At 45.8% G+C, this 26,963-nt stretch overlaps 4 protein-coding genes and 2 long non-coding RNA genes across 14 annotated transcripts; 2 read left to right on the top strand and 4 right to left on the bottom strand.

Moving 5' to 3' along the window:
- Positions 1-1,199: 1,199 nt before the first annotated feature.
- LOC108158728 (ubiquitin carboxyl-terminal hydrolase 38) lies at positions 1,200-5,428 on the bottom strand. Its single transcript, XM_017291330.2, has 4 exons — positions 3,765-5,428; positions 3,352-3,683; positions 2,497-3,283; positions 1,200-2,421 (listed from the first exon to the last, which is right to left on the bottom strand). The coding sequence occupies exons 1-4, from the start codon at positions 4,608-4,610 to the stop codon at positions 1,897-1,899; spliced, it is 2,490 nt and encodes an 829-aa protein (XP_017146819.1). The 5' UTR covers positions 4,611-5,428; the 3' UTR covers positions 1,200-1,896.
- A 944-nt stretch (positions 5,429-6,372) lies between these two features.
- On the top strand, positions 6,373-7,426 carry LOC117185692 (transmembrane protein 18). 2 transcript variants are annotated; one of them, XM_033392005.1, is made up of 5 exons: positions 6,373-6,512; positions 6,651-6,731; positions 6,807-6,924; positions 7,027-7,175; positions 7,234-7,426. In XM_033392005.1, the coding sequence occupies exons 1-5, from the start codon at positions 6,408-6,410 to the stop codon at positions 7,351-7,353; spliced, it is 573 nt and encodes a 190-aa protein (XP_033247896.1). In that variant the 5' UTR covers positions 6,373-6,407; the 3' UTR covers positions 7,354-7,426. The 2 variants fall into 2 exon arrangements, with proteins under 2 accessions (XP_033247896.1, XP_033247897.1); XM_033392006.1 differs by lacking the exon at positions 6,373-6,512 and having other exon boundaries at positions 6,531-6,731.
- A 562-nt stretch (positions 7,427-7,988) lies between these two features.
- Positions 7,989-8,864, bottom strand: LOC108158059. The gene is made up of 2 exons (XM_017290207.2): positions 8,391-8,864; positions 7,989-8,329 (listed from the first exon to the last, which is right to left on the bottom strand). Exons 1-2 carry the CDS (start codon positions 8,766-8,768, stop codon positions 8,174-8,176), a joined length of 534 nt encoding a protein of 177 aa, XP_017145696.1. The 5' UTR covers positions 8,769-8,864; the 3' UTR covers positions 7,989-8,173.
- A 1,911-nt stretch (positions 8,865-10,775) lies between these two features.
- LOC108160170 (dystrobrevin beta) lies at positions 10,776-26,493 on the top strand. Of its 8 annotated transcripts, XM_033391133.1 has the most exons (11): positions 10,778-10,887; positions 11,106-11,304; positions 21,246-21,590; positions 21,652-21,737; positions 21,809-22,632; positions 22,693-23,305; positions 23,581-23,691; positions 24,083-24,148; positions 24,494-24,790; positions 25,280-25,323; positions 25,634-26,493. In XM_033391133.1, exons 3-11 carry the CDS (start codon positions 21,256-21,258, stop codon positions 25,697-25,699), a joined length of 2,442 nt encoding a protein of 813 aa, XP_033247024.1. In that variant the 5' UTR covers positions 10,778-10,887; positions 11,106-11,304; positions 21,246-21,255; the 3' UTR covers positions 25,700-26,493. The 8 variants fall into 8 exon arrangements, 7 of the variants coding, with proteins under 7 accessions (XP_033247023.1, XP_033247026.1, XP_033247025.1 ...); XR_004472415.1 differs by having other exon boundaries at positions 10,776-11,304; positions 24,494-24,897; positions 25,634-25,657; XM_033391132.1 differs by having other exon boundaries at positions 10,776-11,304.
- LOC117188012 lies at positions 14,155-14,627 on the bottom strand. The gene is made up of 2 exons (XR_004472416.1): positions 14,517-14,627; positions 14,155-14,463 (listed from the first exon to the last, which is right to left on the bottom strand). It is a non-coding gene; the product is annotated as an uncharacterized LOC117188012 (long non-coding RNA).
- Positions 17,043-17,544, bottom strand: LOC117188013. The gene is made up of 2 exons (XR_004472417.1): positions 17,251-17,544; positions 17,043-17,200 (listed from the first exon to the last, which is right to left on the bottom strand). It is a non-coding gene; the product is annotated as an uncharacterized LOC117188013 (long non-coding RNA).
- Positions 26,494-26,963: the final 470 nt, after the last annotated feature.

Here is a 26,963-nt window from a genome sequence, read left to right as displayed (position 1 = left end):
ATATTCCGTGGAATATTACTAGCTATATAGAACATTTAGCCGTGCCCACATAATTTTATACGATTAATGAATCAATTTTCTACAAGATTGGATAGTTTTTAGTCCTTGCTTTTATTGTATTTTGACTAAAACAAGGTTTAAACAAAATAGTTCAACAAAAAATCAGTCGCAATGTTGCTAGTATTTGAAGACATGATGCGTGTATAGGCCTTTGTGCACCCTATTTCGTTAATTTTCTATGTAGATCAAACGCAATTTATTAAGACCTTTTCTCAAATTGATATGTTTTTGACTTATTCATGTGTATTATTAGTATCTTGTATATATTTATCTCGATCCTGAGCCTTGGAAGACAAACGTATTCACAATTCTATAACATCCAGGGTATGTGTGCATGGAATTAGCAACATGTTCGTGTATGGAATGAGACTCATTGTTGCGAAAGCGAACTGCGGCGAACTCAAATTCGATTTAAAAAACGACCAATTCTTTATTCCGTTAAATAATACTATCTATATGGAACATTTAGCCATGCCCACTCAATTTTATACGATTTATGAATCAATTCTATACATGATTGGCCTATTCGAAATACTTGCATTTATTGGATTTCTATATAACATTGAAAATTAAATTAATAGATTGATGAAATTGACAAAAATACCACCGATATACCGTAAATACACTATGAACCAGTTCCGATTCAAATGAACCTGGCGCAAAAGCTCTCGAATTCAGCAGCATGGTAGAATTATTTAAAAGGTATGGCATTGCGTGACATAATATTGTTACATTATGTTAATACTTAGGTCCCCGCACTGCTGTAGTTTTAGTAATTATTTGCATTTCCATTTTTTCTTTTGGGTTTTTTTTTTTTTTATTAATACACTTATAACATATAGTATAGTATAGATTTTGGTTATCGTCATTGAAATTATTCCAATTTAATTGCAATAATATTCAAGAAACTAAAATCGTTTTTCTCTGCTCACCAGATCTTAAGGAGATGCATAATTCGTTTTAAATTAAAGTTCAAGAACAAACGGTAATACAATTTGGATAGGATTCAATGCACTCCCGCCTAACTATTTATACAAATCCTACAGCTGCAGCTGCCAGTCAGCTCAGCCCCTGCACCTGCTCGGATCATTCCATCCTCTCAATTCCAAATCTCGAGATACATTAAAACTAAGGAAAAGTGAATACAGGATGGGTTGGTTTAATAGGTTCTTCTGGCCAGAGATGGAGGTCGGGTTGGGTTGGGTTTGGTTTTGGTTGGCTTCCGCGCTCTGGTATGTGTATATAATTCTTCTCTGGCTAATTCAGATGGATTTCATAGTCATCTGTGTATGTTTTATATGTTCGGTTTCTTCGCGTATGCATATATGCTCCGTCCTAAAGCTAGGTTTGTGTTAACAAAAACAAAAAAAATCATAACAATTTTGTAAATATAAATGAAATACTTCGTACGTACATTCGTGGTAGTTTGTGTGTGTCGGATGGGGGTCGCGTTGGGTTGGGTTGGGGTCGTTTGAGGAGGATAGCCCTGCGGTTTAAGGAACATGGACAACAATGGAACCGCAGGCTTCCAGAAAGACGCGAGAGGGAGAGACCGAGGGGAAAGGAGATAGCTTATACATAAATACACATGCACACACTTACACACACACTCACTGTTGTACCGCGTCTGTTGCAAGATATATACATCGGTATATATCAATCAATATATGTACTGGGAATATATGTATATATATAACATTAAGTTTAGCAATGCGCGTGATTATAAATTAGACATATATGTTTTTGCTCTAGTTGCCTGCCTTCCTCCCCTCCACCACGACTCCAGCTGCGCCGGCGTCCGCAACCTCTTCCTGCTCCTCCTCCTCCGCTCCCGCCTCAGTAGACAAAGCGATTCACATTCATGCCCAGGTCGTTGCCACCACAGCCGCCAGAGGGCGGTGGGGCACGATCATCCTCATCGTCGCCGTCATAGCCGTTGCCCGTCGCGAATCCATGCCCGTTGGATCCGTTGCTGCCCTGGAAGCGCTGTGAGCGCACTTCCTCGCTGTACGCCCGATTGTCATTCTTCACATAGTCGCGCAGTGTGCTCGGCAGCTCCTCCAGGGTGAGCGGTGGGACTTGGGGCACAGACACCATCTCGGACTCGTGCGAGCGGCCGCACATCTTGTAGAAGAGTATGTAGGGGGTGTTGGGCGAGGTGAGGTTGTGCAATTCCTCGGACTGAGAAGGGGTCACAAAGCTGTCGTTGAACTTGTACCAGTTCCTGGACTGGTCAGCGGCAAAGGTGAAGTAATGGCCGGAGTCCATGTGGTAGCCCGAATGCACCACGCCTGCGTACATCTCATAGTAAACTGCTGACTGCTCCTGCAGCGAATCGGTTGAGCATATCTTAACCACGAGCTGTGGGGGGCAAAGCAAGTTAGTATACAGTTCTGCAGTCTCGTGGCAATTCCGCATGCCCATGCGTGTACTCACACTCTCATCGTGAAACACCTTGTGCATTAGCTTGGTGCGAAAATGGTACTTCTGATCGTACTTGAACTGCTTGAGGGTCAGGACGAGATTGCGTGGCGCCTCTGTCACCCCGATGCGGCGATCGGCATCGCAAAGCTTCTGGCAGCGGGGACAGAAGTACTGATTCTCCCCGTCCAGCTTCTCCGGCGAGCAGTAGTACTCGATCAGGTCCTGCACCGAATAATTGGTGGCACTGCAGTCGTCCTTGTCGTCCGGAAACGATAGCTGCAGCTCACGGAAGCTGTCCTCGTTGTGGCTCTCCCAGCTGCAGTCCGAACAATTGTACGTCGTCGACAGCTTGCCGGTGAACGTCTTGTCAATGGTTGACTTTGGCTTCATTGGCTGCTGTTGCTGTGAGCTATTTGTGCCTTTGGTGGGTGTCGAAGTGGGCTTGTGACTGGCACTGGTGCTGCTGCCGGCGATCTCGCGGTCATGGCTGTTGTAGGGTATGACTCCGCTTGATAGAATCTCATCGTTTAGCTCGCCCGGGGCATCGACGTCATTGCCATGCAGACTGTGGCCTCCAACTTTGTTGAGCTCCTGCTCGTGCAGCAGGTCGAGCAAATAGCCTAGGAACTCGGAGCTGTCCTGCTGCAGACCCTGTATGAAGTCCGGCGGCCTTGCGGCGTTCAACACGCGCGTTGGTGTCAGCTCACACCGCATCGAGTGGTGCATTAGGGCAATCTGTTGCTGCACCTTCAGCAGCAGCAAGGAATCGCTCTGGACCAGCAGTATCTGGCGGCTGAAACTGAGAGGGAAACAGATGATCAACAGAATCCCAGGGAACATAGATTTCTAGATGAACGATGAACTTACTCGCTGGTCATGGCCAGGGCCTGGAGTACGCTGTTCATGTAGCACGTGTTGCCGAGATTCACCAGTCCCACCCTTGCATTGCGTCGTCCCGCGGGCATGGCGTTCTCCTGCATGGCCCGGGCCATAGCCCCGCAGTTTGGCGACGGCTCATACATCTGCATGGCAACCCTCACGAATGCATAGAGATCGCTGTTTTCGTTGAAACGCAGCATCAGGGCACTGGTTAGATCGACCAGCTGCTGCATGCACTGGCGAGTCTCCGCTCCGAATTCGTCCGTGCTGTTGGACTGCTGCTTCAGAAAGTTCAGCACCTGGGGTACACGTGGCAATATCTACAGGAGAGGGTATGATAAAAGGAATTGTTTATCCGTGATCCGTGATCCATGATCCATGAGGAGGGTGCATGACATTACCTTGCGGAATATTTCGGGTGTCTGATTGATGGTCGACAGCATGTGGAACACTATCGGAGCCGCCTTGGGGCGCATAGCGGGTAGTATTAGCGCTTTGAAGAGCTTTTCGATGGCGTCCAGGGAAATGTCATCGAGGAGCACATGCTTGCCCTGATCGCGAAGGCCTGTCAACAGGGCCATGACCCACATATTGAGGTTCGGGCAGAAGTTGCACACACAGATCCATTCGCACAGCAGGACCACCGTCTTGCGTATGCTCGAGTCGTGGACATTCGTGTCCAGCAGCGATTGCACAGCCTCACTGATGAGCGGAGGACTGAATAGCTGAAAGACAACGGCCACCGCATAGGAAGGGCCAGCCTCGCCGGACTTTGTGATCAGTTCGTAGACGACGCGAAGGAAGAACATGAAGTAGTTCTTCTCACTTGCACTGGCAAGGATCTTGCCCAAATTCACCGCCTCCTCCTTGAAGCGCAGGAGATCGTCGCTCTTACTGCCCGGCTTCATGCGCCCCAGCTCGATGATAATCCGCTCGTATACGCTCAGCATACTATGCCTCCTGTCCGACTGATCGAGGCCCTGCAGAGTGCTGAGCAGCGCCTGTATTTCTCGCTTGGTGACTGTGTTCAGTTGGCCGGCATCCTCACTTGTCTCGCTGGGGCTGGTGCCATTCGTGTCCATGCTCTCGGCGCCGGCGGCGCCGCCACCATCGTCGGAGATCTTTATGTTGTTGGCTGCTGGTTGCTTACCATTGGCTGGCATGGCGCCGTTTGAGGCACCGCCGGAGGCAGAGTTGACCACGTCGGTGGCTTCGTTGGGCTCGCTGTTGTTCTGCTTGACAGCCATGGCCGCGGCTGTGAACAGGAACCTCGTTTGGGCTTTTGTCCAGATGGATACCCGATTCGAATGCCTGGAGCAGCTTCTCAGCCCCCAGCGGGCGTGGGGCTTCGGCTTCCGCTTTTTGCGGGCGCTGCGGCTGTTTCGAGGCCGTCGACACTCTGCGCGAAGTCTGCGCCGCGTGTCCTTGAACCTCTCGGCGTTACGTGTCGTTGTTACTGAGTGACCTTTCAACCACAACAAGCTCTCATCGAGTCGCCAAGAGTCCAATCCGCAGGTCCGAGCGGAGGAGCAACGCCTTAGCCGAACAGAAATGTCGTCTCTGCGGTTTGGGGGCTGGAAAACTTCAACGTCGCACAAATTGCCACTGTCACTGCTGATCGACGGCGCCTGCCCCAGACCGTGGTGCACAAGAAATTTTGTAGACCGTGCAACATCCGAGTGAAGTGCCTGATAGACGCACTCGCTTCGCCTCGCTACTTTCTTTGCGGCCCGTTTTTGTTCCCGAATCGTTTTTCCTTTTTATATGGATTGTAAAACGTTAGTTTAACGGCACACTATTATGACGCTATTTTCTCCCGATTTAACTACAATTTATTATTTTCTTTGTGACTTGTTCACCCGTCTGATACTCGTAGAAATACCGTATGCCGATGAAAAATCGAACTTAGCTCACTTATCCCCCCCTTTTTAGACAGTTCAACGACATGAGGTAAATGGATTGCTTGTTGAGGTAAATAGTACTGATTTTGAATTCTTCTTATAGATCCATGCCATCTTTCTTCAGAATTGAAAAGAAAAACACGACGTCTTTCACCTGAGCTACGCTGAAATTATTAAATTTTCATTATTTTCGGTGGAATATAATCGGTTAATCGTTCTTCGTCAAGGATTGGTAACCATATTCCTCGATTTTGATATTCCGTCGAATATTACTAGCTAGATAGATCTCTCAGCCATGCCCACATAATTTTATCCAATTAATGAATCAATTTGTTACTTAACTGGCTTATTCTAAATACTTGCTTTTATTTCGTTTCTATATACCGTTGAAATGCAATTTTGACCTGTTTGCATCTGGTCTCGAAACGCGTTATTATACCCGATACTCAAAATGAGTATTGGGGTATATTAGATTTGTGGTAAAAGCGGATGTGTGTAACGTCCAGAAGGAATCGTTTCCGACCCCATAAAGTATATATATTCTTGATCAGCATCAATAGCCGAGTCGATTGAGCCCTGTCTGTCTGTCCGTCCGTCCGTCTGTCCGTCTGTCCGTCCCCTTCAGCGCCTATTGCTCACAGACTATAAGAGCTAGAGCAACGATGTTTTGGATCCAGACTTCTGTGATATGTCACTGCTACAAAAATATTTCAAAACTTCGCCCCGCCCACTTCCGCCCCCACAAAGGACGAAAATCTGTGGCATCCACAATTTTAAAGATATGAGAAAACCAAAAACGTAGAATTGTAGAGAATGACCATATCTATCAGATTGCTGAATCTGGATCAGATCAGATCATTTTTATAGCCAATAGGAACAAATCAATTTGCAGTGGCTACGCAGCGCCCGACGTGACGCTCAGACTGATTTTCTGTCACTCTCGCACGCACTCTTTGTCGTGTCGTTTAATATTAGCGGCGTCTGCCGGAGGAGAGTTATACTGACTTAGTATCGGGTATAACCGTAGAGTTGCGGTGTCCGCAGCAACTCACAACGTTCCCCCTCGTTATATTTTTGATGTGTCAGCGTACGCGACGCACCAGGGCTGCAGTAGCTATCGATTGGCACCTCACAAGAAATTAAATGCAAACAAATTATTCTGTTGTGAGCTGGCGAATGGAATATTTTTTCTCTTGTTTTTCTAAAACGAAAAATCAAATAGAATCTCCAACACAAGTGGTGACAAGTGTAAGTGAATTTTATGTATTCGATCGTGTTTCGGCTTGAACGTGTGACTGCCAGCAACACAGGCGTCGCCTTGTGACTGTCAAGCTCGAGCTGTATTTGCTATGTATTTCTGTATTTCTTCGGAGTTTCTAAATTTAGTACGGAGAATCACTCACCAAAATGCATCCAGGACAAATTGAAGTTAGCGAAATCACCGGATATTGGCAATTCCTGTTGAGCGTGAGTAAGATTTTCTGGTGGCTCCCCTTTCGCATACAACTTGCCGACTCTTTGGATGGAATATTTTTGTTTCAGATCGATTGGAGGGATCCCTGGCTTATTGGATTGATTTTGCTGCACCTGCTCACCACCACTACGGCCCTACTCAGCAGGAGCCACAACAATATTCAAGTTGTTCTTTTCCTGGTACTTTGTACGTAGAGATTTTCATTTCATTTCCCTGTGCGATGTACACGTCGCGTCACCCGATTCCCGCGCAATCTGCTGCCACTTAACTTCCTGGTTCGTTTTCTAGTGTCGGCGGTCTATTTCAGCGAAAGTATCAATGAGTATGCGGCACGCAACTGGAGCTCCTTCTCCAGGCAGCAGTACTTTGACAGCAATGGCCTGTTTATATCGACGGTGTTCTCCATTCCTATTTTGCTGAATTGCATGCTGATAATTGTGAGTGCAGAGGATTACTAGAAAGCCATGAAATGTCTTCTATAGAGTATATTTTTAGGGCACATGGCTATATAATTCCACACAACTGATGGTCGTTCTGAAGACAGCCCAAATCAAGGAGCGCGTGCGCCAGCAGCACAGGAACCCACCGGATGCGCAACGCCTCAAGGCGGAGTAGCATTTAACAGAATTAAGTCACAATACAATTTGAAAGAGCTGTGAAAACCAAATACATTTTAAATTTATCTTTCGCCCGCGCATTTTTGTGAATGTCGATTATGAGTCGATTGTGGCTCATTTTTGTTCACCAGGTGGCGCTTGGCATCATTAGAAGCGGCGGAAGCAACAGTGGCGTCCAGCGGAATTAGGACAGCTTCAAAGGGGATGCCTTAAAATGGAACCAGATTTGTGCGGACCGGCATCAATATCCGAGTCGATTGAGCCATGTCCGTCTCTCTCCCTCACTCCCTCATTGTCATGCATTATGTGGGCCCCTGGCGGAGTGGAGCCGTACTGACTGATTATCGTGTATAAATGTAGAGTCGCGGCGGTAGCAGCGACTCTCACGTTCCAATTTCGTTATCTATACGCTTAGCTTATGCCTCACTGCACTTCGACAAACTATAATCCCCTGACTGTACAAATTATTATTTAATTTCATTTTCCAAATTTTATGGCCCCCCTCCGAAAGGGAAATGAGAAATAATTTTCCACAGCGCATCTTTCAGAAGGCAGTCAAGTGTCACTAATATTTCCCAAACTCTGTCATATACCCACCTGTAACTCTCTTTTTGATTTGAAATGGGACGTCACTGATCTCTGCTAGCCTTGCGGTGTCGCACGATAGATTCTCTTGTATTTACTACTGATCTTAATGAAATTTGATTACATTTTTAGCGGGGAAAGATGCAACACTCAAAGCCTGTTCAGCATTCAGCTGTGATGGAAAATTTATAATTTTCCAAAACACAACAATTTTAATCAGACTTAATTTGATTTTAGTCGTCCACATTAATGTCCAAGTAGGAGTGAACTGTGCCTCTCCACACACCCTCGGTGATGAATTTGATGATGAACATGTAGCTCCCTTTGGGTACGGGCACTTTGGAGAACATTTGATCATCCAAAACAAAGTCTTTCAGAATAATATCGTGCTGCAAAGAGCCAGAGCAAAAGGAGATTCAAACATGAGGATAATTCAATCGGAGCACTCACATTGATGGGGCAAGTGTGATTCATATTGATGAATGGCAACATGGCCCCGTAGAAGTAGTAGAAGACATGAAGGGGATTCGGGTGCTTCATATAGTGGCAAAAGTTCAAGGTGACGTTAAACAGGAACGGATGGTAGCCGGTGAGTTTCCTCCAGACGCTGAAGTTGACTGTCACCTTCCGAATTGGTAGTTTAAGGATTTTCATGTGGACATTAGCTCCGATAATGCCACGCCGCAGCTCCTTCAGGCGACACACAGGAATCACCGCATACGATGGATCCAGTGTTTCGCATGTAATGTTTTTATGTTGAGTCCGGATGTCTCCGAAAGCCGCCATTATGGCACATGCCAGGAGCACTGATATTACTGAGAACTTCATGGGTGAAGTTTTATTCCCTAAATGAATTTTTTTCGATCGCAGGGAGGAATTTGTTTTTGCACAGTAAAATCATTAGCTACGAATTTGATCGTTGAACTGTCACTAACTGCCTTTCGATCAGATATTACGCACATAATGCACGACAAAGAGTGTGTAAGAGAGAGACAAAAAATGAGCGCGTGGGCGGCGTTGCGTAGCAACCGAAAGATGATTTATGTATTCTGGCTATAATAATAATCATATCTGATCCAGATTCGTCAATCTGGTAGATCATTCTCTATAATTCTGCGTTATTAGTTTTTTCGTATCTTAAAAATTGTTGATTCCACAGATTTTCGTCCTTTGTGGCGGCGGAAGAGGGCGGCGCAAAATTTTGATTTGTAATAGTGAAATTTCAAGGAGTCTGGATACAATATTTAGTTGCTCTTACTCCTATAGTCTCTGAGAACTAGCCGACAAGTAAGACGGACAGACAAACATGGCTATATCGACTCGACTATTGATGCTGATCAGAAATATATATACTTTATGGGGTCGGAAACGCTTCCTACTGGGAGGTATAAGGGTCCATGATGTCGTCAACTGAAGGAAACTGTGATTGAAAAACCTCATTGTAGAGCCAATATTTTCATTCGAATTATGAGGAAAAACGACTTTTGGAATAGTATATATAGCGTATAAGAAGAATATTTTTGTTGACGTTCTTTGTTTAAACATAGTTTTATAACAAGCCAATAAAATGAGTCTTTAAATATAAGAAAATAGATTCATCAATCGGATAAATAAGTAAATTAGGTTTTTTTGTTTAAACTTTTTTTTAAGCAAATCAGTAAAAGGGGGGCGCAATAATTAATCAGTCTTGTAGGAAAATCAATTTATTAATCGGATAAATTTATGTGTTTAGGGCTGAGAGTCCTAGTTAGCCAGCAATAGTTAAACAAATCGAGGAATCGAAATACAGGGTATTGAAATAATCTCCACAAAAATTATGAATCTTGAAGAACTTTATCGCAGTTCAGGGGAAAGATATCGTAGTTTTTCTTTGTAAGTAAAGAGGAAGAATAGGATGAATCTACAAGAAGAATTCACAAACAGGATTATTTGGCGCAAATTTACTCCAGCTGTTTAAATAGAGGGCGGTTAAAAGAGCTAAGTTTGTTTTTTCATCGGTATATTTATGGTATTTCTATGGGCCAGCCGGGCACACTGCTACTCTCTCCTGCAACGAAAAAATGAGTTGTAATTTTGAATGGTCTATTTTTCCGCCCATTATAAACAGTAAGTAACGAGTAACGTGTGTCAGAATTGTTGTTGTTTGACGTCCACGTCGCTGCGCTGCGCCAAAACCAAAAATCCAAGAGAGCGAGTGCCAGAGCGACCGTTTACGGTCAATCAATTTCATTAATCTATTAAATTTAATTTGTTAAGGTATATTTCAGAACAAAGGACAAGGAAACTTTCATCCGCAGGTTTTTTGAATTTTCGCTGTCTCAAATCGTACTTCCGTGCATCATTTATTCCAATGGATATCATTTAAATTCTTGTCGTTCATTCACTTTCAAACAATTTCTATTTGGCGCGCACCACTCGACTCTTTTTGCTCTCTTCAAACGTTGCTCTCTCGCGCTTGTGTTTCAAAACAACAATACAAAATTGGCTCAATTTCTCTCTTACCGATCAATTTCTTACACTTTTTGTTGACCTTTTTTGTTCAATCCTTGTTTTAGACACCATCAAAAAAATCAAGGGAGTATTTAAAATTAGCCAATATTATAGACAAACAAATTAATGATTCATTTATCGGCTAAAACTAGTCCTAGCGAGTAATATTAAACCAAATATCAAAAACAAGGAATATGTATGATGGAAAAGAATAATTCACAAATTTGGATAATTCGTTAATATATTTGCGGTATATTTTGAAAATGAGACGGTATATTTTGGTATATTTCTAAGTGTCAGACGGTATATTTTATTAATTGGTCCGCGGTCACACTGGTGTGTCAGAATTGTTTTTGTTGTTTTTCCGACGTCGACGTCGCTGCGCTGCAAAAACGCCAAAACCAAAAATCCAAGAGAGCGAGCGGTGGTGCAGCGCGATGTTTTTAACGAAAACTTGGTAAACAAATTCGTTGATAAGATATATTCGCTGGCCGACGTCAATTCTCGTGCGAAAGTTTATCTGCCTCTCCCCCCCCTTTCTTAACTCATCCGAAAGTGTATATGTGTTCCAGCGCGGATTAAAACTCGGCTCTGCTCCCCCGCTCTCCCGCGTACGTGCGTGTTCGTGTGTATGTGTAAAAAGAAGTTTATTGGCTTAACATTTTTTTTTACAAGTGGCCAAAGGGCGCAGCCTCTCTGACAAGTGAAGTTTTTGCAGACTGAACAGCAGGTGAAAATTAATTTTCAACAAAATACGACAGCGAGGGAAGAACAGTTAGTTACAAGAAGTGAAGAAGAAGCAGCTCAGCAGCAACTCCATCGACGACGCGCGGGGCAAAAAGTGACGCATAAGAAACGTTGCTAATTACAAAAGGTAAACAACAAAAAACAGAAGACACAACAACAGTGATGGAAAACCCCCCGCGGTCTTCATGTAGCGCAAATTGCTCAATTTTCATTCTTCCTTTGACGCAGGCTGCGTAGTAGAGTTTTCCCGTTATTGTGTGCGACGCAGCGAAAATGTTCATTCATAAAAAAACAGTCCACCCCTCACACGCCCCCCCCCACTCCCTTGTCTGTGCAGTTGCTTTTGTCTGGAAATCGTTCAGAAATATTTGTACCGAATAAATTGTCATGCCACGCCCCAAGGAGCCTCTGCCTGCCTTCCCATAGTTTCCATTTCGTTATTCAATTGGGTTTATCGTGGCAGGGGAAGCTCAATGGAGCTTTAACTTATTTTTGCGAAATTTTCATTAGGCACAAAAGATTTTCAAAGGCGATTAGATCAGATATTGGCCCCGTTGCCATATGGCAGACTGTCGGTCTGGTGATTAATTAGGCGAGAAAGATATCATCGCTTTGGGGGTCGAACCTGGAAATACCCTTGCAGATATAATGGCATAATAGAAATTATGGAAAATCAGGTATAATTATTTAATGGTTCGGCTTTGTTTTAAATGTAAAAATAAATGGGTTTTATGGGATAGAATTTTATATGTTTTTCTGCCAAAGTAAAGGGTGTGCAGCACTTTTATAACTCCTACCATATTCTATCGTATCTCCACTAAGAAATGTAATATGGTTTTCTGTATCCACTGCTGCTTGATCACTAAAAATGCTGAGTTCTCGTAGGTACGAGAAGGTTCTCTGCGTTTCAAACTGATGAGCAATACCGTAGGACCCCCCGGAAAGAGTATGATAAATAATTCGATTTCGTCATAAAGTTGTGGATGAAATGTCATTTTTAATTGGGCCATCGTCCGATAGGGCACCCATCGGGACATTCCAGCGCTTATCGGCTGCAGAGCGCATTTCCTTACCTTGAGCTACAATATCCATTCGTCACTATTGAAAAGGAAAACAATCGTATCGAATTTATGGGCAAGATGTCGCCAAAATGCAAAAGTCAAGCAAAATAAATATTAAAAAAAAAAAACAAAACAATCAAAATAACTCGGTGACATCATTTTGACTAATCGCCAATTTTAGCATTTGAAAAACGGCGGCTGCTGCTCAGCACCCATCTCCACTGGCCAGAAAGAGACAGTCTCGGTGGGTGGAGAGGTGAGAGGCAACGAGAGCGGGGCCCTCGGCTCACACGAAGAGCAGGTGCTAAGCCGAAGGCGCCGACGAAATGTAGAATCAAGCCCAGCCGACACGAGCCGACCGTTGGAATTCCAACACCTACACCCAGAAGCGTACGTTGTACATCTATAAACAAGCAATAAATAGATCGTTTGAGGGTGTGCGTGTCACTTGATAGTAGAAAATTTCACTTTCACAGAACTGCATAGATTATTTCACTATCGGAATTCGCATCAAATATAACGTAGGCACTATTTATATCAATTACAATAAATCAAAAGTGGAATTAGTATGGAATTAATGATTGTACGCGGTAAATGGGTAAACAAACAAACAAAATGTGGCTATATGCATACTCGATGAACGATGGTTACCCATAGCTATTCGATGTTAGTCTTCTATTGTTTGTTACTTAATTGATTCCGTTTTCTGATTACAAATTGTTTTCTTGATAGCTTCCTTTGACCTTCCGTTGAATTCAATTAGCTTGAACATATTTGGGGGGATGGCGGAGGCGTCAGCGGGGGCGGGGGCGGGCGCCCAATGCATTGGGAAACATTCCTCCAGTTTGATCTAGCTCTTTGATACGCTCCCAAACACACGGATAGGATAGCCTAGTTTCTTTTGGTTAATTTTGAGAACGACGAGACGTGTGAAGCAGTGCTCCAGATTCCCAGATACTATTTCTGAGTGAGTGCGGCACACGTTGGCGGTTGCTTGAGTTCGGTGTTGGTTTGGTGGAAATGTTGTGAAAAGCTAAATGAGGCATGACATGAAAAAATAAAGCACACATACACAACATAGAGAGAGAGAGAGAGAGAGAGAGAGAGCAAACCACCCACAACATGACAACAACAATGGGAAGAGAAAGAGAACAAAGGGAACCGACACCGAAACAAGAGGGCCACGCCACGGAGTAATTTCGGCCTAGAAACATTGCTCTGCTCTGCCACAACTTGTCCCCAAAACCAAAGAAGCAAATGAAACACAAAGAAAGTCAAGGCTCCGGGAGTCGCAGCAGTTGATACCCTTGCGGGTCTTTCGTTCAGTCTTGTTCCTGCTGCAAACATCTCATAAGAATTGGAATACCGCCTTGGAAGAGTATACGAGTTGAAAGTGCAACCTCCATTGCGACCACGAGAGCGTGAAGAAAGGAAAAGTGGGAGTGCAAGGGGATTTATGAGAGGGACCATCAGAGAGTGAGAGAGTGGGAGGATGGAATAGACAATTAACCCTTTTTTTGTCTGTTGGTTTCTCTTGCTTTGAAGTCGTTCAAGTCGAGCAATGGGAGGAGGGGGCAACAGGGTCACAGAACTGGCGCCTGTCCACTCTGTGTGCTTTAATTAGTTTATAAAACAAGAGACCGAGCTAAATGCAATAAAAATTAATCGTTTATGCCCGTAATCGCATTTACTCTGCTCTCCTTCGCCCTCCCGGACTGTTCCGAGGCCATATCCAAGAGCCATTCATGTATGGCGAGAGGGATTTCCATTACAGGCGCTGGCTAAACGAGATTGCAGGCAAGTGGAGCGTGAAACCTCCCCGCCTGAAGCAGGCCCCGGATGGATGAGGAGGATGGTTATTTTTAGACAGAACCGAGTACACCTTTCCCGGAATCCACACCAACACTCGTTTCACAAACATTTTCAGATTACATTTTCACAAGAGTCCCCAATTTGCACACACAGTAAAGTCCAAACTCCTTATAGATCCATCAGATGTAGGATCTACAGCAGGGCTGGCCACACGTTCCGAGGCCACTAGAGCAAATCACACAGCAGCAGGAGCAGTTGCCACAGCAGGTTCCACAGCTTTCGCCATAGCAGGGGCCCCCGCACGGTCCGGAACAGGGGCCACGATAGGCCCCACAGCTCGACTTCAGGCTTCTGGTACAGTACCAGCGACGACAGGCTCGACAGAAGCGTCTGCAGCAGGGCATGATCTTTGGCTAATCAGGGGTATAATGTCAATCAATCGGAGAGACTACCATCCAGGACTCACCTTATGGTCTCTACTGTGGGCGGAAATTGGGAAAGTCAGACTGGCCCGAAACTATTGTTAGTTGTAGATTTCAATGTCTACTTGATGATTTCCATATACAAAACAAAAACTCACGGAAACGGAAATATCCATCTAAATCGTTTCATCTTTTGCTTTTGTTTGTAAACATATTTGTGGGAAAACCACAAATATTTAGAAAATGAACTTCCGCTTCAGAAAAACGTGCCAATAATTAAATTTATTGTTTACACTACGATATTTATTGCTGTTTATTGGTTAATGAGGGATTTGAATGGGGCTGAAATTGAATCAATATTAAATGGTGAAACGCCTATTGAAAATCGTTTTATGAGCAATTTAAATCATAAATATTTCTCCCAGAAGAGAATTCAGTAATAATTTCATTCTTTCTATGATTTCTTTTTGGAATCTTATATCATAAGCTGCATTGATTGTTGAAAATCGTGGACAATGCCATTATCTGCGACAGTTTGCATTTTAAATCTCATTATGGATTTATGCAAAAACTAAGAAGAAAAAAAGAATGTAAGAATGAACGTCAAAGAAGCGAAACGGAATGCCAGACGACTGGGTAGTAGAGGTGGGTCTTGGTCTAACCACTCGTGTCCACTTTAGCCCTGGCCCGCATTGATTTGTTCTACGTTTCAGCTGCGGCTTGTGCTTGTCAGTTTTCTTTGCCGCAACCTCTTCGAATTCGGTTTCAAATTCCATTTCCATTCCCATTCCTATTCCCATTCCGATTACAGTTGATTGACTTGCCTGTGGTCGCTGACGTGAGCGGCAGAGAGAGGGAGAGAGCGGGTGAGCGGCAGAGAGCGGCCAGATGCCAAAAGATTGCACAGAAATTGCACAATTTTCTCTGCCCCCAAGGCACAGACAGACAGACAGAGAGAGAGAGAGACAGACATTGAAACGAAGTACTGTATATCTTATCGTCTGCGGTCTATTTGCTTTGCAGATCGTTATCACTGCCCGTCTGCCTGCCTGACTGGCTCGGGCCTCCAAATAGATCGTGAAATGAGAAAATCTGCCCACACAGAATGCTGTTTATTTGGATGTTCCATTTCGTAAGACATTTTGTGTGTGCGCCCGCGTGGGCAAAGTTTCGAGTGGGAAAAGCCCATGCGGACACCCCTACCCGCCACCCACCCTTCATTCCGGCCCTCTGTTGTTTTCTTTTCGTGTGTCTGTGTAAAATACTTTGGCATACATTTTGTTGTTGGACTCGTTTGGGCAATTAGCTGACCATTTACAAAGGTTGCAGCTTTAATTTTCTATGGGTTTTCCACTCACAATATCTGAGGTTTGTTTATGCCAAAAATAGGGCGTGACTCCTCCGACTGGGTCACAAATTGTTAGATAGAATCGTTAGAATCGTTCACTCATCTGTGCTAATTATACAAGGGATTGTCATCGGGTGGATTGGATGGATCATTCATTGTCTGGGACAGTTGTCACACCCCGAGAGATCTGTATCTGTCCAAAGCCAACTCAATCTCCTCCTCTCTCGCTCAATCAATGGCGACTCTGCTTACCCAGAGATTATTTGCATATTTCGAGAGGAATGTGTAACTGGTTGATTTACGGCGTGGGCGGGTGGCTGCAGGTGCGGGCCTTGAACCAATAGACGTGCTAATTTGCTTATTCAATTTGTAGCTTGGAAAATGTATTTATTCAAAGTGGAAATTTAGATTTTATCCATTTTATCTTCGTTTGCTTCTGGCAATGCCAGCAAACAGCCTCTCCCAACAGGAGGAGTAGCGGTAAAGCCAAGAGAGCCAAAGCCAAAGCTTTGTCAAAGAGAACGAGAGAGCGCCTTTAAAGTATGGCGAAGAGAGCCGCACACTGCGCAAATAAAGTAACACAAAACCGATCTGGCAGACTGCAGGGCATCACGCCTTGCACTCTCTTTTCTCACACAGTGTGCGCAAGATGGAGCTTATCGCACTTTGCATATGCCTCTGTCCCGCTTTCGCTCACTAACTCGCCCATGACCTTGGCTGGCGGCCGATCGACTGCGCTGCGGTTTTGCACCAATCCAATCGAATCTATTAAAGATCCATAGATAAAGTAAACTCTTGTAGCGATGGACGCCCGGCTGCAACTACAACATCAAACAAGCAACGCCCCAACTGCGGCTCAAGGCCTAATGCCACGGCGGGGGAGGGGGGCTCATTCCCACAAAATCCCCATAGTGCTTGTTTTCTGAGTCCCTTTGGTAATCCTTGAGAGGCAGCAACAGCGGCATCCGACGACTAATGGGGCTTTGTGGCGTTCTGGAATGTGCATTTGCATTTCGCATTTACCATTTGAGTTGTTGTAAGTGGCACAGGCAGCGCCCCTCCCCTCCCCCTTGAAGCTCCCTACAGTGAATGCTCCCATTTGTGCACTGCACACATAATTACTCCGTGTGCATTCTGACGAGGATGATGACAGTTCTTAGCCTCTAACTGGGACACAACTTCCTTCCAGCTTGTGCTTCTGATTCTGTTTTCTTGTTTGTTCTTTTTTTTTTTTTGTAACGTGGCACATCGTCATCGTCACCGTCTCCGTCTCCGTCATCTCTCCTTCGTTTTGTTGGCAGAGCTTTTGTTGTGTTCATGAACTAATTTCAGTTGGATTTTCCTGGCTAGCATGGGATCCAGAGGTGGGTCTGGGACTGGCTGTGGAAAAGCAATCAATTATGACTATTGGAGCATATGTACCTGCATACCTGTGTGCAAAATTACAGGCACATCCCCGTACAGTGCATCCCCGAAAACCAAGCACTGATTCACCACGAGCATATGCAGATGGGCCCTGTGGTTCATCTATCGAGCGTACACTGTGCTTGTATGTATCGAAGTTTGGCTAAATTTTTCAATTAAGACCGTAGCAGTTCCAGTTAGTGTCTGGCTGCTCCAGCCTTCGGTCTCCTTTGGTTTGCCGACTGCAAAAAGAAAGGTTATTGCACGGCCTGCGATTTCAGTCGATCATCATTTTTGCCAGACATGCAATCCACTTCTGGCACGAGCTCTGTTCTGTCTGCCTGTTGCCTCGTTCCAGAACGGAAAATCAGGAATTTTTCACGGAATGAAATGAAACGAAACGAAATGCCTTTCCCCCGTGCCACCCGTCCTCCGGTGGCTTTCTGTGTGCAACTGAAATTGCAAATTATGTGCCCGGTTATCATCGGTGGGGTTCTGTTCGCCGCTTTGATTTCTCTGGCACGCAAATGGAACACAGCCAGGACGAACAGGACACCTAGGACACCCAGATCCGGACACGGACACGGACAACTTTCTACCGAAACTTGTTTAATTTCTGTTGCGGGAAAAAGCGCAAAAGCAAAGCAAAGGCAATGCAGAGGGAAGAACTTTGAAATCTTTTGATGCAGGTCTCTGGACACGCCATCGTCCGTGTTGCCCCCCATATCCCCTCCACTCCCCCCCACCACATAGTTCATCTATGCGGTTTTTGCTACGTTTTTCTGCTCCGTTAGTAAATTGAGCATCTACGTGAGCTCCTGCTCCTGCTGCTGCTACCTGCTCGGCCCCCCTCGGAGTAGGGTTCATTTGGGGTCACTCATGCAGTGCATGGATGAATGCTTATTTATGGACGAATCCTTCAATGTCCCCTGCTATTCGGGAAAAAGGAATCCGCTTTGACAGCTAAAGTTAATTATAACTTTTCGTAATCTCGTCTAAATCTGTGTATATTAATTACCTGGGAGAACAGAATACAGTCGAACTTCTCCTTAACGAACTTCCGTACAACGAAGTTTTCTATATAACGAATCTATTTCCAAATACGGTCTGGATCGGATTGGATCATTATTATGGCCAGAATGAAGAAGGCCATTTCATTCTCTCTCGCTCTCGCTCTCTAAAACACTCGTTACCTGGTGTGCTGTGCATGTCGCGGCTATAGAGGTACAGTTGCGGCCGTAGCAGCTACTCACAATGTTCCCTCTCGTTAGCCCTACGCCTGTACGATTTCCCTACTTCAATTATTCTAATTGTTCGTTTCCTACCAAAACAAGAGTTAAAATGTGTTTTGGAGAAGTCCCGAACTATAAATGTGACGCCATAAGAGGCAGAAGTGATTGCAAGCAAAGTGTCGAAGGGTACGAGAGAGAAGGCAAGAGAATTCGCTGTGGCATAGGGACACTCGGAGTTTGAGGCAAGTGCTTGGATGGTTGAATGAATGACACAAATGTATTGGCTTCCCTTAACAGCCTTAAAGCCTTATGGAACTGTATGACTATTCGTTGCTTGATAGCCATTATTTTGCTCTTTTGCTGTCGTAATGTAAGGTACTGACAGCTTGATAGGTTTTGAGCGACGGTCTCTTTGATATTTCCTCCTGATTTTTATACGATATTTACTCCCCGCCCCGCCACGCACATCACCCCATTTCCATGGAGCGAGATCCAATTGCAATTTCCTCCGGTAATGAAATTCGTATCTGTGGCCATCGACGCAACGTTTGATGGCTGAAAGTTGCAGCAAAAGTTCTCGTCAAAGTGTCGTCTGCAGAGCAGAAAAGTTTTTGCGGCATGCTGCCCAGATTAAATCCACTTAAATGGCGACTAAATAAAACAGGCAAGAAATCTGCATGAATTGTGGCCCAAAAGAAGGCACAGGCACAGCCACAGCCAAAGACCTGAAAACAATTGCGGTTGGGAGGGCACAAAAGTGGCAATTGGGGAAATCCCATTTAAAGGGGGGAAACGTGGGGGTACGCTGAGGTGTCGTGAGAACATTTTGCAATGGAATTTATATGCATATATACATATACATATGTGTGTGTGTGTGTGTGTGTGTGTGTGCTTTTTAGTATGCATGCATATGCTGACAACGACAGAAAAAGAGAATTTTTTAGTGCAGAGTTCTCTGAATGACACAAATAGGGGTCCTCCTTTGCCCTCAGCCCTCTGTGTGTAATCGGAGGGCGGCCACTTGGCACAAACTCGTCCGAGAGGAGCAGGATGTCATCGCTCGGGGGCTAGGAGCAGCGGCGTGAACGGGATCAGGAGCAGTGGCAGGAGTCCCAGCTGCAGTTGCAGCAGCAGCCCCTGGCAATGCGGAATTCCCTCACCATACACCGCTCTCCTTCCCTCTCTTTATGCACTCTCTTTCTCTCTCTCTCTCTCTCTCCGTCGCTCTTGCTCTTTCCTTCCTGACCAAAACTCGAAATTATTCAGCCAGGTCTTTCTTGTTGCATACTTTCGTGCGCAAATATTTGCAAAGCTCCCCAGCACTCGCTTCGTGCCCGGCGAATACGTGATTGTGTGGGTGCATATGTGTACACTGAGAAAAAAACAGGTACTCTACACTCTAAAAGTGGGGCTCGAGCTATTTTTGAATCATTTTTCATTTGAAGAATAAAAACTTGTATTTTTATTTCGTTCAGTGTTTGTTATGTGTTCCTATTTCGTATGCCCAAGTGGTGGAAAAGAAGAGCGCCTTCTGAGTCATTTTCATCATCATCATCATCACCATCACCAGTGGCATCCTGCGCCTCCTGCACCTCCTGCTCCTCGTCCTTGGTCGGCCTCATCAACTCCTCATCTTTCACACAAAAAGTTTGCAGTTTTGGAAATTGAATTCCGTTTTTGGTCGCCCTCCCCTCCCCCCTCCCATCTGAGTGGCGGGCAGGAAAGGGAAGCAGCATTTAAATGGAAGGACTTCTTTAAATTGGCCAGGAAAGGACAGCACAGCACAGCACAGCACCAGACATACATATGTGCGTTTTGTGAGACAGAAACTGAAACCAGATCTGCAAAGAAAAGTTCTCCGATTACTCGTTGCTCTTCATTTATTTTTCGAACGAGCACGATGACTCACAGGCGTTGTCTTTCTCCTTTTGTCAAGGACATTTCAAGTTACTTTTCGAGTGGCCTGGCGACTGGGACTGGACCCTACTCTGGCACATGGAACTCTGTAGTTGCAGGGCCTCTACTTTGGCACCAATCTAATGAGTCGTGCAGCGATTGAATGATGCCTGATTGCTGTTTGGCTTAGTCCTAATCTGATTACCGGGTATTTTGCAATTCGAAATGCCTCCCTATATCCTTTTTGCCGCCCTGTGAGATGGAAAATCAATTGCAAGTCATGGAACGGGAAGCGTGATGCGACAGCAACTTCTGAAGTTCTTCGTTGCATGAATTATGCTCCCCATTCACTCGCATCCTTCGGACATGCCAAGGGAGGGATGAAGAGTGGAGTGGGGAAGTGTGGAAGTGGGATCCTCTTGTCGATTAATTGGACTGGCAAAGCGGTTTATGGTGGCACAACTTTTGCGTGGGTGGCTGGATTATGAAATTTTTCATTGTTCCAATCACTGCCTGGAAAAAGGGGGGACGAAGGGGAGCCCTGCCTCTGTGGATTGCTCACTTCCACTTCCGGCGAATGCCACAAGGGAGCCGACGCGTGCCACAGCGCCTGGCGATGCTGTGGCTGCCGCCAGCCAGACGATAACGACAACGACAACGACAACCCCCATTGGAGGATGTCGAAGGCAGACGCCAAACACAATGGAACATGTAATAAAAAATAGAGGCGACAGCGGGAGCTGTATGTGTCCTGTGCCCCGACACCCCCGCCCCACGCCCCCCGCGCCCAACCGATGACCCAGTTTGTTGGGGGGGAGGGGGAAACTATTATTATTATTGTGTTATATTATAATAAGTAATGTATGTGGCATACTTTTTAATTAAATCCACAGGCACATCAAAATGGAGCTGGAGCCGCGGGTGGCCATCCTGCAGGATCTGCGTCTACAGACCTTCGATTCCATACGCTTCGCCTCGTACAGGACGGCCTCGAAGCTGCGCTACATACAGAAGTCGACCAATCTCCATTTGGTGGACATATGGAACGTGATCGAGGCGTTCCGCGAGAACGGACTGAACACCCTGGAGCCGCAGAGCGAGGTCAGCGTGGCCCGGCTGGAGACCCTTGTCTCGTCGCTCTATCACAATCTGAACAAACGCCTGCCCACCGCCCAGCAGGTGCCGGTGGACTCCAAGGCGGGTCTCTTGCTCAACTGGCTGCTGGCTGCCTATACAAGGTGGGTCGTCCCCATAGCACCATAGCTCCATGATTCTCATTTTTGTCCTCCTTTTCTGCAGTGATAACTCGGGAAAGATACGTGTGTTCTCCATCAAGGTGGCCCTGGCCACCATGTGCTCTGGCAAGCTGGTGGACAAGCTCAGATGTGAGTAGGCTTCAGCTTCCCTCAAAGAGAGATCAGATCTAATCTGTTCTGTTCTGTTGCGTTTGCTGCAGATATCTTTTCACAGATTTCGGATGGAGCCGGACAGCTGGTGGCCTGGAAGCTGGGGGAGTTCCTGCGGGAGGTGCTGGCACTGCCGGCGGCCGTCTACGAGTCGCCCACATTCCACTACAAGGAGGGGCTCGAGGAGGAGATCTTTCCGGCGGAGAACAAGGTGACGGTGAACGATTTTATGGCAACACTTATGTCCGAACCGGGCCCCTCGTGCCTCGTGTGGCTGCCACTGCTGCACAGGCTGGCCACCGTGGAGACGATTGTGCACCCGACGATCTGCTCTGTTTGCCACAAGGAAAACTTCACCGGATTTCGTTACCGTTGTCAGCGGTGCCACGCCTACCAATTGTGCCAGGAGTGCTTTTGGCACGGCAAGACATCGCTGAATCACCAAAACGATCACGAGGTCAAGGAGTACTCGAGCTACAAGTCGCCCAGCAAACAGATTGGTCACTCGCTGCGCAAGAGCTTCCGCTGTGTGCCCGAGAAGACGACGCAAGTGTTGCCACGGTTCCCGGACCAGCCCGAAAAGACCCTCAACCTGTCGCACATCGTGCCACCCTCGCCCTTGCCCTCGCACAACGGTTTCAACGATCCCACGCTGGCCCTCGCCGGCGTCCACCACGGCCACCTCCCGCCCGGCATCTTCGACCGCTCCAGCACCCTCGACTCGCGGGCCACCGGCCGCAGCATAGACAGTGCCAACTGTACCGGCGGCGGTGGCGGCACCACCATCTCCCGGCTAGCCGCCGCCTCGGCCAACGATGAGGAGCATCGCCTGATTGCCCGCTATGCGGCCCGTCTGGCCCAGGAGAACCGAGCCGTAAGTAGCACTATCCATTGATCTTAAAGCATCCACTCAACCAATCTGTTATTCCCGCAGCCCTCGAATATGTCCGAGAGCGCCACGCCCATTGGCACGGACAACTCGCGGGCCCAGCGCGAGCTGATCGCCCAGCTGGAGTCGAAGAACAAGGAGATTATGCGGGAGATAGCCCGCCTACGTCGCCAGCAGGAGACCGAGCAGATGGCCCCCGAGAATCCGGCTCTGATCAACGAGCTGCGCGCCCTGCGCCAGCGCAAGGGGGAGCTGGAGGGCCACTTGGGTGCCTTGCAGGACTCGCGGCGCCAGCTAATGGAGCAGCTGGAGGGACTGATGCGGATGCTGAAGAACCAACAGACTGCCTCGCCCCGGTCCACGCCCAATTCGAGTCCCCGGTCGGGCAAGTCGCCACCCATGCCGGGCGGCGGGGGAGCTGGCATCCTGGGCACTTCGCCGATGAGTGCCCTGCATGCCCAGCAAATGCAGCACCCCATGGGGGGGCCCGGAGTAAGGGTCACCCAGCAGCAGATGATGCAGGCCCAGCAGCAGCAGCAGCAACAGCAGCAGCATCAGCAGGGACATGGCCACGGACCCTTCAGCCAGAGCCAGCTGGAGCAGCTCAATCTGATCAGCAGCGACATGCGCAGCGCCTTTGCGGCCAATGGCAGTGCAAGTGAGTAGGGAAGGATGGGAAAGGATTTAGGTGGCGTTTTGTGCAAAATTGATTGAAAGCTGATGGCAGAATTGGTTCACGCGACAGTTTTTGGGAAGGTCAAACAGTCGGATAGATATTAATATGTATTCTTCACTCAATGGCCCCTCCTCCGCAATCGGGGGAGGGGCAACACCACCCCACTGTGGCACACCCACCACAACACACAAACACACACCGTACACACCGTACACACCGTACACACCACAAATTTCTTGAACGCTTCGCCTTCGCAGCGCCACCGCCAATGCGCAGCACCAGTCCCAGTCCAGCCGATGCCGAGCTCAATGAAGCCGCCGATAACATAACCTCGGCCATATCCCATATGGTCAGCGACCTGAATGCAGGTAAATCGTTGGATCCGCCCACGCCCACGCCCACGACCCCGCTCTCCGCCTCACTCTTCTCACTCGCTCTCTCGCTCTCTCTCTCTCTGTTCTGTGTCTGTGCTGATCCCCCGCTAAAGCTTCTCTGCTGATGAAGATTTGCTGTTACCGGCAGTTGCCTGGACTGCTCTTGCACCGCAATTAGAAGCACCCAAAATGGAATGATATTTAGTAGCACTTAGTAGCTTCTAGAGCCAGCACCCGCCACTAGCCACCTGCTCTCCTCTCACTCCACAATCACTCACCCACCCACCCCCGCCTCGAATGGAATGCTTTTCTCTGTTTCTGTGTGCGTATGTTTTTGGGTCTCTCTCTCTCTCTCTCTCTTTGTGTTTGTCTATCGCTTTTGCAGGACGGGCAACGGGACAAGGACAAGGCGGAAGCTCCCTGCCCCAGGCTCGTTTCATAATGCCGTTGGGTAAGTTGTCCTGGTCGCTGTCGTCGCTGCCAACGTCGTTGCCCTTGCCCTCCTCCTGCTCCTTCTGCTCCTCCTTCTTCGAGGCCTCCTTCTTTGAGCCTGAACTCAATTCTGTTTTTTTACTTTTTGTTTGCTTTTGATTTTAGATTATTTCCCAAATAGACGGCATAAGAAAAAATGCTGCAAACATTGAGTTGAATCCACCGCTCTACTTCTTCTCTGTTCCGTGGTTTCATTTCTTTTATCATTTTCCCTCATTTCTTGTATGTCAACTAAACGGGAAACCAAAAAAAATTCAAAAAAAATCATTAAATTGAAAATGAAAATTAAAATAAAACCTTCAAGAATATCGACACATCGAGGGCGCCGAGTCCTCGGGCTCGAGTCAGTGCGAGTGCAACGATTGCGACTGCCAGGTGTATGAGGAGATCTTCCGCACCGACGGGGAGTACGAGTGCCAAGGGGCCCCACCTGAATCCGATTCAGATATGGATGATACCCGCCTGTCGCCGGTTCATTTCGATTACACCTTCGGCCTCGGCGACGAGCAGTCGCAGGTGAACCGCATTCTGGGCTATCGCAACCATCCCGAACTCTTCATCGACGATGACCAGGCGGGGTTCCCGGCCCTGCACGAGATCGGTGAGACAATCGATGAACTGCAGTTGATAATGCACGCTTATATCATGAAGTATAGTTTGAATATATAATCCGTTCGTCGTAGGTTACAAGATATAACCGTCGTTCAGGTAAAATATAGCCACAAAATATTCTTAGCCTTTGCCATTGCCATTGCCTTTGATCTAGAGTCATCTTGAATCGCTCACTCATCCTCAACCCGCTCGCAGGTAGCTGTCTAGGTTCCACTCCACTCCACTCTATTCTATTCTACTCTATTCTGTTTAGATCTCATTACGGATGCACTATCAATCGCATCTCTATACATATATATCTATCTAGCTCTCCGTGAGCCCATTCTTGTTAGTTTAGATACACTCGTATTCGTATGTTTCATGTGTTGGCTGCTTGTCTGAAAATCTGAAAAAGGAATCGAATGAATTATCTTTGTTTTGGTTCGTTCTGGTCTTATAAATGACACTTATGTTTACCGCAAACTTGATACAATTTCAGATTTCGACGAATCTCAATCATATAACCAAGAGTGGACCGAAAAGGTAAAGGATTTCGCTCCGAAATCCTCCTCAAACTGATTATTGACGTTGTTCTTGGCGCTGTATATCTTTACTTATGATTTGTACTCCTATTACTACTCGTACTATGCACTCGATTCAACAATCATACTCGTATATTTGATCTATGAACATATACATATATATCTCTCTATGTATATCCTGTAGCTAGTTTAGTTGATTTCCCCTTTTTGATTGCCTTTGCATGCCAGAGTTTACTTGAGTACGGCTATATCGTATGTTTAACACTGCAGTTCATCATATTTAATCGAAATTTCTCCCCTCCTCCCCGCAGGCAAATGCGAATAGCCAATGGCAGGAGCAGTTTGCACAATGGAGTCTTAATTCACAAAATAACTAATTCGTCTCAGTGGACCAGTGAAGGCAGAGCCGGATGGGTAACAGCAGCAGCAGCAGGAATGCAATGCAGACATGCAGGAATGGAGTACACTGGAGTGCAGGAATACGAGGCAGCTGATACGACGATACGAAGAAGACGACTCTCGCTTAGCTTTTTACCCTAATTCTTATGTTGACTTAGAGCAATTTATTTATTGATTATTTTATGGAGTAGTCGTAGCCTACACTACCTTAATCCCTACAATTTATACTTTTGCGGAGTGGTATAATACACACATATATATTTATATGATTATTTTATGCAAACACACGGTAGACAGTAAAGAAGCAATGAATAAGACTCGCAGTTGCACTGCACTTTTAAGTCGCAAATCTCTTGAATCTCGTGGAAACTTTCGATGGGAGCATGGATAGATCGAGGGTTTTTTTTTTTTTTAATTTAGGTTTTTACGATTTCGTATTTGGCTTTTAGACTTTTAAGCGCCTCCGTAAGCGGATATTTATTAACAAAGTGAAAATCAAACACGTAATGCAAATACAAATACGATATAGACATTTAAAAATGTACTTAATACTAGATACTTGATATTTGTTGAGAAATCAAAAACAAATTCTAAGCGCCTGATTCGTGGTAGGTCCAGATCGGCAATCCAATATAATGGATATGAAATATACACTTTGATATACGGTAAAGCCAATAACTATTTAAAAGAAAAGAAAATAAATTCCAATCCAATGTTGAACACTAAACCGAAACTAGGAGCATGAACAGCATCGCGATCCAATTCGATTTAATTTCTATTATTATCACTTTATAATATTCATTCATACAAAATGTTATACAATATAATCATATAAAGCATAGATCACGAGATAGAAAACGAAAACAAAAACCACAGAAATTTATAGAAAGTATACATACATTAAATACTGAAAAATATTACAAAATGAGAAAACTAAATAAAACCACATTTTAAACAATCAAACAAACAATTTTTTAAATTCCTTATTAATGCAATCAATGGCGTATCTTTGCCTCCATCGATATTCAACCCAGCCGGAATAGATTGTTCACTATGCTGGTCGAACCAATTTAATTTCGTTTAAGCGTGAAGGGGAAAAGTTATGAGTCCAAAGTAATAAATAATATTAAAATTTGAAAAATCTAAGTGTGTTTGAGTGCGCGCCCAATTAATCGTATCTTATCGATATATTTTATACTCTTTACAGCACTGACATTCCTCTTTCTGATGTGTTTTGCAGCA

This window comes from Drosophila miranda, chromosome 3 (assembly GCF_003369915.1).
Source record: "Drosophila miranda strain MSH22 chromosome 3, D.miranda_PacBio2.1, whole genome shotgun sequence".
Classification (NCBI taxonomy): domain Eukaryota; kingdom Metazoa; phylum Arthropoda; class Insecta; order Diptera; family Drosophilidae; genus Drosophila; species Drosophila miranda.
This window is presented reverse-complemented; position numbering and strand designations above follow the sequence as displayed.